This window comes from Harpia harpyja, chromosome 6 (assembly GCF_026419915.1).
Source record: "Harpia harpyja isolate bHarHar1 chromosome 6, bHarHar1 primary haplotype, whole genome shotgun sequence".
Classification (NCBI taxonomy): Eukaryota; Metazoa; Chordata; class Aves; order Accipitriformes; family Accipitridae; genus Harpia; species Harpia harpyja.
The window spans coordinates 35,877,578-35,890,019 of record NC_068945.1 but is presented as its reverse complement, the minus strand read 5'-3'; the positions used below and the strand labels follow the sequence as shown (position 1 = coordinate 35,890,019).

Sequence of the window (12,442 nt, the reverse complement as noted above, 5' to 3'; positions counted from 1 at the left end):
CTGAATGCTTAATTTTGCTTGATTTCATGGCAACATGTGAAAGATGTTATAACCTGCTTGCATAAATACTTTGAAGAATATCAAAGTCAATAGTGATTCAGAACAGAGAGGTGCAAAGATCTTTCTAATAAGAGCCAAAAAAGGTAATTTACTTCCAGTTATCTATTCTGTAGTGAAGTCTGCTTCAAATTCAATCTCAAGAACTCTGTATATATCATACCTTCCATTAAACACTGACCTTAGATTACCATTATTTAGTGAAATTCATCTGTGTAATCCCGAGCTTCCCCTTATACAATGCAGCAAATGTGACAAGATAAAGCTTCTCAAAACAAGAATGGTATGGTATTTCCAGTTCCTTCTCAAACTCACTAGCGTAAAATCAGTTCTTGACTACAACTACGTTTTCTAGTAAGAGGAACACCACCAAAGTTTATGATAACATGCAAGAAAGGGTATGTCTGTTTAGATAACCAAAGAAAAAGATTTATATTGTTAAAATATGATCTAGCCATAAAATCTTAATTCAAATTAGTAAGAAATTTGTCAGAATTGCTAGGAAAATGCAACTTTCACAGAGCTCAATGCAAGAAATACCTTGCTCCGTACTTCTTGCTTGCTATTGTAAGTATTCAAGTAGGAATTACATCAGTGATAAAAGTAAAGCTAAACTACCACTTATGGAAAATAGTTTATTTAAAAATAAACTTAATCTTTAAAAAAATTCCAGGGTGTACATTTTATAACAGTTGAATTTATATTTTGAATATTCCAATTAGAATGCTTGAAATTAAGCGGACGACCAACCTCACAAAACTTCTTATCTTCGCATGGCTATATTTTCCCTTATTGCAGGCACAGTTTTCCTCTTCTTCCTTCCTCCTTAGATGTTTTTTAACCTGAACCTGTATTGAAAAATAAAGTCAATGCAATCTAGAATCTCAATACACATGGGCTTTAAATACATTCAAAGCCTCTTAAGGTCTACAGAGAAAATAAGCTCAAACAGAAGGACTCGAAACCATTTCAAATCATTACTTCTTTAATCTCACAGTTTGCAGATATGAATTTTTTTTTCATTTGTTTTTCATGAAATGGAAGAAAACCCACCCTGGTATGTATATTGGCTATGCCAGAGATGCATACTAATTCCACAAGTCCAAAATCCCTGAACATTCAGACTGCCATGGCAAGTATCTCAAAGCTATGCACTATCTTCCATTGAGAATTTGGAAGCTAAGTTTTTTAAACTAAGTTGGTTGATCTGAATACACAAGGTTCAGCTTGGGAAAATGCTGAACTACCACTCAATTTCAAATGCTTCCTCGTAATTAAAAACCACCCTATTTTCCTGTAGAGTAAAATAACTTACGAATTTCATATGACGCCGTTTTTTCCCCCCACATCTTCAAAATTCTAAGCAAGCAATACAATTGTTATTACATACTATGAAGTTACTTCAACAGCTACATCACAATTGTTTGCGTTACGTATTTTGTACTACTTCGTTCTAGAATCTTGGCTTTATATGCAACTCCTTAATCTACTGGCGTTCTAATTATGAATATCACAAAGTGAAAGCTGCCAGTGTCCTGATAGTGCCCCTGCTAATACTTACCACAGTGTCAGCATTTCTCGATACACTTTCCATCTACCCCTACTGCTCCAGTGGCTCTTTTTCAGAGCAGGACCCTTGTTCTCTGCCCACCTGTTTACACTGCAATTCTACGAACAAAGAACCTTTAAAAACTGTATTTTGATACAGCCTTTACACTCTTCCAAATGAAAACTTCAGTTTATCTTGTTTCAGCTGCTTCCTTGATTCTTTAGAAATAAAGAAGATAAAATATGCTAGCCTGGTTTTCTACGAAAAGAAAGTATCAGCGGCTGTCAGTCTGGTTCCTTTGCAGTTGACTACCTGAGCTTCTAGAAGCACAAGAAACTTGTAGTGGGAGCATGTTTTCTCAACATCGCAAAATGCGAAACCAACAGCTTAGGAATTACTTATAACCATAATATCACCACAGAATTTCAAAACTGTACACAGAATTATCAGCAGCTTTCTATATAGATTTTGAAGATCATCTATCAGAATCTAGTTTTATTTTACAAATTGATAAACTACTCTCCACAGCAGTATTATTCAGAAGAGCTGAAAGCTGAAAAAATTCAGAAATTTAGGTTGAATAAGGCTTAGCATTAACTGATTCCTCTTGCCTTCATGCGTTTTTGTCTGTGAATTAGAGGCTTTGAACATACAAGATTCACCTCAGCTAAAAAAAAAAAAAGGCAAAATTGCATGCTAATTGATTTAGCACTTGTTTACAAAACCTGGTTAAAAACCACTGAGACCAATTGCTATACTTCTATTCTTGGATATATCAGGAACACTCAAAGATACTATGAAGTAGCAATAGCAGCTTTGTGATTATTATTACTGTAAGGACTCACACTGAAAAAATAATTAAGAATAATTCCTAGCTTTGAATATGTAATAGAAACATTAAAGCAGCAATTATTTTGTTAGGAAAGCTTATTTAACACAGATGTACGAATAAAAGGCTGCAGCATAACTTGGGTGTTCCTACAACTGAATTTATTTAAGAAAATAAGTCTGGAACTTACCTTTATCTGCTCTTCTAACGCATCAAGCCTGCATACTGCTTGAAATGGTCTGCGATCAATAGGACACGAAGCCTGTGTCTGAAAAATTGGTTGTCTTATTACAGAATTTGTAATAAATTAGGAGATGTCTTACTTTTCTATACTTTTAGTCACTATTGTAATAGTTTACAGAAATACACAAAATTACAACTTGTTCACATTAAGAACGTATTTGCACACATTGTCCATCTACTTATATGAAACAAAATACTGAGTGTATCTCTCCTTAGGGGAAAATCTAAAGGAAACAAGAATGTATCTCAGAAGTTGTGTTCAAAAAAAGGAAAAACATTTTACATGGTTAGCTACATTTTATATTTTTTTAATCCCTGTTAGGTAACTCTGATTTTATACCAATACAAAAATGCCCTTTTTATTTCTTATTGTTCTAATGTTTTATTTCTTAATGTTCTTTTCAAAAGAAAGTGTGTTGGGTCATGTACCCCCCCAAAAGATAAAACCGGGAAGACGAACAGCAAAGATGGTAACACTTTCCCTCATCTTGCATATCTATTTGACTATACTACATCACTTTTTTTTTTTTTAGTAAGCAGAGAGAACATATTCCCACTTTTAAGGTAACTGAAGTTTTACAAATCACTTTGCAAGAGAATAGAACTGAAGAAAGTTATTTTACCCTACAGTTTGATGGAAATACAGATTTATTGGTTTTTCCCCAATCACCTCTTACTGAGGCCAGAGTACATCAGATAACGCACACACACACACACAGAACAATAAAATATTATTAACCACAGAACAGCGGAGCTTCAACTGAAGCTCCACCCAACTGGATCATGTAAGTGAATCAACTTTCAGAGAAATCCATATCAGATATTAGTTTTTGCTGCTAGTGAACTGCTTATTCATTTTAATTCCATATATGAGTTTGTGGGGGGGTTGGTGGGTTTTCTTTGTTTGGTTTGGTCTTTTGTCATCCCCCTCTTCATTCCATTGGCCTTCACAGGCTCAGTTCAGAACTCTTCTAGAACAAAGAAAAAAACCAACAAACCTCACAACCAGCTTCCAGCCCTAATTCATCCACTGAACAAGAATCAGTGTATGAATAGTATGCCCTTAAGAGGCATGCAATTTCTGCCCTTAAGACAACTATCAGGGTATTACACTTTTTATTCGCAGTATTAGAATTGCATAAGCAGCTATGAGAAACTTGCATACGAACTCTGCCCTGAAATTCAGTGAACTTCATTCTTGTCTTTTCATTGGGACTTTTCATTTTCCAGTTAATTCTGTTCTTTTCTCAATTTCAAAGAGTGCTCAACTACTTTTTTACCTACACAGCCCCCAAACCTCAAGCATTCAGGCAGCTTCTGATTTCAATTGAAGTAGAAAGAACAAAGTTAGACTGATTAAAAAAACCACGAAACAAAACCAAAAAAACCCCAGGGGTAGTTTCATGAGCAAGTTGTTCAGCAAGAACGTAAGTTAAAGCCATTACCTCTCCTTTTGATGCTCTGCTATTTTATTCTAACTAAAAACTTCCCCCTGTTGGGGGATACCATTGTTCCCTGCAGCGTCATGGCCTTGGTTGAGAAAAGCATATTGGGTAATTAAGCCAGTTCCCTAAGGACTCAGATCATGAAGACAGTTTTTGTCCTGTGGTCAGCGTAAAGCTAACCCACAGTAACATAGCAGTGCGTTGTTCAATTGGGATATTTGATAGCATGTGATGCACTGTAACTGTTGAATCAGCTGCAAACTTCAAGGTAAATACTTGGATTCTTAGCTATACCAGACTGTCAAAGATAGGTAGGAGGAAGTTAATTTTCTTAGTCATTTTCAGTCTCATTTCAGGATTTACCTTAGCTAAAAAGCAAGTTTTCCCAAGAATACAATCTGTTTCTACATTAAATCTACACATGAATATTAAGTTATGTTCCCAAGTTTAAGTCACAGCACATTATGTTTATTCATTGCAATGAAGCATCATAGAATACTAAGTGTTACTAGCAGCAATCCAAATGACATGTGTTTTCGCTCCACTAGAAAAATATTCAGTTATATGTTCAGTTCTTCTGGACAAATGTTTAACAATTACATACAGTTACACGTTGTAGTAGAAAAAGAGGAAAACATTCTAGAAGAATCAAAAGCTACTGTTAGGTTCAGATACGTTCAGAAACAGCAGATGTTCTTTCCATTCCTACTCAGTTGCTTTTCATAGCCCTAGCATTATTTGATAGTTCACAGCAAATATCAAGAGAAATTCTAGGAAAGACAGGACAGTCCCACGTGCAGCCCCAGGTCCCCCAGCACAGTACAACTGTTGGGTAGCCCTGAGGTAAGCTAGAGGTTACTTCATCTATATAACACTTCTGTCTAAATGTGCATCAGCTCTCATCTGCCTGCTAAGATATAAGAACAAGCCTAAGTGGAAATGGAAGAAAAAAAATTCCCCTGTCCCTTTTCCCAACAGGAAGACTGAATTTGGGCTGCTATAGAAAGGAGTGAGGGTAAAAAAAGTTGACTATATTTTTACAAGAAGCAATCATGAGGAATGGTGGCCTTTTACTCATCTCTCTCATCTTTTTTGAGAATATGGTTCAGTAACCAAAGAAGGTGTTGAGTCTTCTTTCATTCAAGGCAAGTTAGCAATTCCTCTCTTCTGAGGTTTCTGTTCAGATAGCATCATAAGTAATAGTGAATGTACACTGTCCTTTTGCAGGGAAAGTATTTAAAAAAAAAAAAAAAAGAAAAAAGCCATCGAGATAGAATGAGTCCAAGCAGCAGCTATCACTTTTGTTGTGCACAAGGGAGGAGAGGTGTGGGATGTGCCACAACCTTAGAAGAACCCAGCTTCATATATATTTTCCTTTAACATAGCTGTTTAAAAAATCAGAACACGTAGTATTTAATGTAATCATCAAAATCATTAGAACCTCACAGCTGGTATTTGTGAGTTGCTTTGCTTTTCTTCCCAACAGTGCTTTTCTTGGAAAAACACGGAATAGTAGCTCAGCACAGTTAATACGTTTTCAACTGTTTTACTCTCCACACGAAACTACTCATAGTTTTCATGTAAAAACTGGTAACTCCGCAGTGATTCATTCTTTCACTTATCCTGTGATATTTTGAGAACTCTCTTGATAAAATATGTAAGCATTCAGGAAGTCTGCAACCTCTGAAAAGCTATCCATGCATGTGTGTGTGTGTTCTTCAGTTTTCCAAAACCTCATTTCATAGTGTTTTATTTGTTTTTTATGACCCTCTAGAAAAATCTTGCTTTAGCTCCACAGGCATAACTTAATGCTTAGTATTCCTGTAACTGCTACAGCACCACAAAACTGTGATCTCTAAACTCAAGGAGTAAGAGTCCCTTATTTTAACTGCATCACTTCAAACAGCATTTGAACAAAGTGAAGTAGACAAAAGGCTGAAGCAGTTACTATATTCCAGCTGGGAATTTTCAGGAAGCTACACAACTAGGTGCAAGCTAAAACATACTTGGCTGATAAAATAACTTTGGCAGATATCCCCACCTCATCAAGTTCCATGTTATGAGGTTTCATAGTAAGTAATGGCAAGATGTGAGTATGGATTTAAAGTTGGTGCAGTAAATCTCTTCCCCTTAATATATATCTTTCTTTTTTTTAAAGTGGCCCATAATAAAGTCTGTTCTTCAACTACTGTATTGAAAAGCTGATCCCAAAAGAAACACAATCCTGCACTCTTTACTGCTTCTTTATTAGAGGAACCTGTTAAGCAACACAAATAATACCAGATTCTTATAACAAAATTCAGGCTTAAAGGTGAGGTTTAGATTTTAAGAATAACATCTGTATATTTCACTCCACCTAGTAATAACAGTACACTAAAAGGCCCACAACAATTCCACCTCCAACTTCAGTGAAAAGGGAGACTATAACCACACATGTAGTGAGAAACACCTCTCCAAATGTTGATGAAAGAAGACGATGACGACATCAGGAAACGCACTATTTTCTAGAAGCATGTAAAAGCTCAGGATGACGTTTTTCTTTTTCATCTACTTAAAAAAAGCAAGTACATTTAAAGTTTTTACAGTTATACTTTAGGAAAGCACTATTTCTGACAAGAGATGTTAGGTTCTGGGTGTTTTTTGAAATCTCATTCATGGATAGTAAAGATACAGAGTGCAAAAGAACAGAGATTCTAGTCTCTACAGCAGATCAACCGGCTACCTAGTTACAATTCTAAACAGCTGTCTTCTCTCTATCTACATCATGCAGCTGGCTAGTCCTTAACTTCCAACCCCAAACTGCCATAAAGTGTTGACAAGTTCTATTGGAATGGTGGCCGTCTTTAGGAAAGGACAAAATGATTCACTATTTGTAAGGATCTGTGAATTCTGTGATGAGAAAGATAGTGTGTCATTGTACTTCCTTTGACAATATATTATTGGAAGGATTGAAGTCAAACTCAAAAACACACAGACTTTTGCACTGCACTTTAACAACATTAACTTTCATAAGTTGCTGCATGAAGGTACTTGATAAATCACAGAATCACAAAATGGTTAAGGTTGGAAGGGACCTCTGGAGGTCATCAGCAGGGAAATATGCCAAGAACAACTGTATACCACGAAGACAAACATGTAATTTGAAAAAAGGTATCTAATGTCTAGATTTTCTAAAAGAATTTGATTAATACAGTTTTTGCATGCAACAGTTCTCAGATGCATTATCTACGTATGCATTACCTTGCACACACTTGAACAAGAAGGGTTTTTATTGTTATGGTTTTTACGTTTAGTGCTTCTTTGAACACACTGCATATATGGTTCATGAATGTAATCTCAATCCTGCCACAGTGCTCTGTACTGCAGATCACTGTGGATCTTGTTGCCCCATGAGCTGATTCCTTCCTATATCCTTTAGGACAAAAGAAATCCAGATCAGAAAGAATACACATTAAGAATTCCAGTTACCACACAGGTAACTCTCTTTACCCTCAGAAGAATATACATGTGCAGTATACTCTGCATAATCAATGATCCAAACCTTATACCAGCACAAAGGAAATGACTATTCTAAAAACAGAATATCTGCTAGAAACATAATGCAAGACAGCAATTCGTGCCAACTGCTTGGTTTTATTAAGTCAACCACTGATACTGCACAGGGCCTGCACAAATATGCCCCAATACTTTGGGGAATTTACAGCTGAACATACTCTACTTTCACATCCTCCAGATGAGGAAAAGTGAACAAGGGAAACCAAAAAATGAGATCAACCAAGGTGCAGAGACTGAGAGATAAAAGCTTAGTAGGGGAGGGTCACTGAAATCAATGTCTCTTACACAATCATTGTGATAATGCAGACAATACACTGCCTCTTTTCTTTAGCACTCTTCTCTCATGATGGTTCAAAAGAGGAATTAATAAAAGAGCAAGGATAGAAACCTCCAGTATATTTATCAGCACTCTGAAGAACACAAGGGAAGTTAAAAAGCCTACATTAATCAAGAGTAAATACTTACCTCCTCTAATTTAAGATTATTTTCTTTGAACAGAATACAAAAAAGTAGAGAGTTTTCCTCTAATGCACACAAGCAAGATACTATTGCTGCTAAAGCAGTTGTCTTAGCTGAGGTGGTTTTGGCTACTTCGCATATCTGCTTGCGATAGATACCTAGTTAACCTCCCTTCACATCAGCTTTACTTAAATGCTTTCAGAACTTATTATTATAAACTAGAACACATGTGCTTGCCAACTGAAATAAAAAAATACAAGCATACCAGAAAAACAATGTTAAAAAATTTATAGTTTTGACCCAAGTAGTTTTAATCTACTAGTGGTATTACAGACAAGAGAAACACATAATGTAATTACTACCTTTGGTATAACACAACAGTACCGATGGTGTTTGAAGACTCTAGATAAGGATTTTTTTGTTGTTGGTCGGTCCCCCCGCCTTTTTTTTCTTTTTTTCCCCCTAGACACAGGGCAATAGCCAAAGCTCCTTCTTTGTTATTTTGGGCAGAATAATGTTATCATGTACATGTTCTTTATACTGAAAGCAACCCTTCACTTACACTGTCCTTCAGCACTCCCATCGAAGGAAGGGTGTGTCCAATAACCCCAGCTCCAGATTTAGTGCCTTTTAGTTTTTATGATCTTCCAACACAGCCTCACTGAAATACAAAGTCTCAAGCTTGAAAGTCTCCATTTGTAAGTTACACAGTGTCAGTTTACAGAAGCAGTTGACAGCTAGCACAGGCTGAGTGACATTTACCTTAATCTTCGCATGCCTACTGAAAACAGTCCCCAACAGTCTGCCTGCCCAGTACTGCCCAGCAATTCTTGGGAGAGCACTGGTTAGCATGGCCACAGGCACGCAAGATGACAGTCTAATAGTATAGGAGAGTTTAACAGTGTAGGCAACTGAATTTAGCGCACAGTGATGCTCTCAGGTACCACAATTAACTACAGTAAACACGTCCCTTAAAATGTTCTTCTCTCTTTGGCTATTTAAAAAAAATTAATCGAAAGACTAGTTTCTTAGTGGGGATTCTGGTCTCCCCCTCATTTTTCTTTTAGGAGTTGGACACCTTTCCTCAAAGGGAAAGAAAATACAGCACTGACTGAACTGTAACATTACTTGATTCTGAAACTAAATGCTCGGATTTAGCCATTAGGATCTAATACATTAGATGTTCTGTGGCAAATTTCCTATCCCTTTTTAGTCCTTCATGGAATGAACCAGAAGATACTCACTTAAAAGCAATTTTTATATATTGCTTTTAAGTGCATCTCTATCTACCTATATTGTCTCTCTCCTTAAAAAGTGAGATCTTTAAAGTGTTATGGCTGCTGCTTGCAGACAGAAAACCTGCTGGTACAGGACACTTAACTGCAGCTGCAATGTTGAAAATCTCCCATAGATAGAAGAGGGAGCAGAATGGTAAACAAACTCTTACCATCTGCCTAAACTACGCTGGTTTTAATTAGAATCTACACAGTTATATATAAAAGCCATAAACTCTCAGAAGAACAATGAATATGTACAATTTGAAAACAAGAATTTAAAGAAGTAGTTGCTCCTGTTACATTTTAAAGTCCAGATGCAACACAGAAAGACAGAGGAAATATCCAGCTTGAACACAGACTGCTGGCAAAGCCTGTAAGTGTATGGAGCATAACTGCAGATACACAAAAGAGCACTTCAAGTAATGTGAACATTAGGCTTTTTTTTTTTTTTTTTAAGATTTCGCACAACAATCTTATTCTCAATTTTGTTATTCTTCAGCATTTAAACAGGAAAACAGCGGTTTTAAAACCAATTTATTTATACCAAATAAAAATACTTCATCTTTAAACAGAATCTGGTAGCATATTTTTTAAAGAGCAGACAACTTCTATATCTTCATTATTTAGAGTGACTTAAATTTGACTACTTGTCAATTATTTAGTTTTCATTAGTTATGATCAACCAAGAACTAGCAAGGAAAGCTAAACCTTATGCAACACTTCTCAAAGAACAAAAACATTTACTTACTAAATATTAATAGTGGACACAAAAACCACATGGCATCAGCATGCTTCAAATGGCCACGTGCTTATAATATGTTTCTATCATTCCAAACTATAAAACCTCATCTGCTTCTCACAGCTGAAGCCTCTGAACATCTGTCAGCCAATTTTCAACACCTTCCCCCCCCTTTTACTTTTAATTAAAACTACTAGATTAGGCAATGGAGTTTCATGAACTCAGCAGGTCCAACTGTCATGTAACCTCAGACAAGGAAGACTGGCTGGTTTTACCCATCAGATGTCACTCATGGAAAGAAGGAGTAGAAGCCTTATGCAGCTTTAAAAACAACCCCCCACCATCACATCTACTTCACCTGTAAACTTTTAAAAGCAGAAGTTGCTTTTATTCTATTTGGATAGTACTTCACACACACACACACAAAAATTATTGACACAAGAAAAATGTCATATCATTCATTTGCCTCTTTAAAACAAGAAATTTTTCCTTCCTCATTGGGCTTAAAAGCATCTTTGTTAGACAATGTGAACAAAGTCAAATCCAGCAGCAAGCCCTCCATCTACTGTACTGCTTCCCTGTGCATGTCACTATTTATTGCCTTTCAGCTGTCATTGTAACAACCAGCTAAGGAAGTCAGGATAAAATTGTGGATGAGAATTTCCTGTTCCCTTATAAATAAAAGCACTGCAATTAATCATTTGCAGAACAGAAAATCTGGCAACAAGAGAACTAGTTTATTACCTGGTTTGTGAATCTAACGCAAGTTTCATCTAATAACCTTTTTTAATACCTTTTTTTATGTTACTGTCTGTCTTCAGTGATAAATAACACAAAAATTGAGTTAAAAATATAGTAAGTAAAAAATAATACATAAATAAGTATATTGTAGATACACATACATATGATACCAACCTTCTAAAGGATATACTGAAATCAAAATTATCATTTACTCGAAAAGAAAGTTATTGCAAAGAAACCAAGTAGTGGTCTCTACTACAATGAGTAACCAATTCAAGTGCACAGAAACAGGACAAAAAGCAGCATCTCATTTGATTACCCCCCCAATACAGTATAAAGCAATTCTAATTTGGTGGTTTATATGGACAATCGAAAAAAGTTACAGGAAAGGTAAAGATACCAAAGACTTAATGCAATGATTACAGGACATATGTGAGGAAAAAGGGACTAAACAGAACAAGATCATCAAGAATTTGTCCAACAAGTCATTTTTCTTTAAGGTTCCAGAACTATCTACAAAGGTATTGACAACTATCTACAAAGGTATTGACATAGATCAAATAACAGCCATAATTAAAATGAAAATTTTAAATTCAGAATAGCACTAAACCTTTTAGCTGAATTCTCTTTAGAGTTAGAAAACTAAGGTTTTATCAGACTCATTTTGTAGACTAACATGAAAGCATATTGTTCTCAGCCCTGAGAGTTGACAGTATGACTAACAGCATAAGTGATAACAAAGTAAGATTAAGCTAATGACACTGCAGTATTACAACATGTACATAATACTGTCTGATCTTCCAAACAGCCAACACCATTTTTTTACTGATCCTTAATCTCTAGTAACCATTAGTAAAGTCAGGTTGTCTAGTGAAAGAAAACACAAAGTACTTTATTGCACTAAGGAGAAAGCTTCCTATGATCTATTTATAAACTGGTCATTGAAACACATCTGTGCAAAGTCAGAATGCATAACTTATTTTCTTTAAAAAAAAAAAATCTGTAGGTATTAGATACAATAGATTGCACCAAAAAATAAACAAACACTTTGGTTCTCAGTCTTACCTCAGCCCATTTAAGAATGCAAGTCAGGCAGAAGGTATGACTGCAGTTCTCAGGAAAACCAATCTCTTGTTCTAAAAGGCAGTTCAGACAGATGGGGCATGTGTCACCGTCGTATAATAAAGTAGAACAGGAACAGCTTTCTTCATTTTCTTCACCTGGTATTATTAACATTGACACTTAGAATTTTTGACAGTTTTTGAAACAAAGTCCTTCTAGATTTGAATAAAGTGGCAATAAGATACCATTTTCTGTAGTTAAAAGTAAGTTAATAATTTTCAGGTCTAATGCAGTTAAGACGCTGGCCAGAGCAGTAGTTAAAAGATGTATTTCAGGTAAAAAATACTATGCAACATATTTCATAGACTACTGTACCAATATTTGCCATTAAAACAAAGGAAAGTTAGCTCCAGTGCTACTTAAATAAAGAAAGCATCACACAGTGTTTCCTATTGGCCATGTAGTCATTTAGACATTGTTCTCCCG

The 12,442-nt window shown here is 35.7% G+C and overlaps 1 protein-coding gene across 3 annotated transcripts in view; it reads right to left on the bottom strand.

The window, feature by feature from the left end:
- SCAF11 (SR-related CTD associated factor 11) overlaps nt 1-12,442 on the bottom strand; it is a 50,943-nt gene that overhangs the window by 21,263 nt on the left and 17,238 nt on the right. For all 3 annotated transcript variants that reach the window (XM_052788986.1, XM_052788985.1, XM_052788987.1), the window contains exons 3-5: nt 11,960-12,114; nt 2,626-2,703; nt 808-905 (exon numbers count right to left, since the gene is read on the bottom strand). In XM_052788986.1, the coding sequence (XP_052644946.1) occupies nt 808-905; nt 2,626-2,703; nt 11,960-12,114 (331 nt within the window). The remainder of the gene's footprint in view (nt 1-807; nt 906-2,625; nt 2,704-11,959; nt 12,115-12,442) is intronic.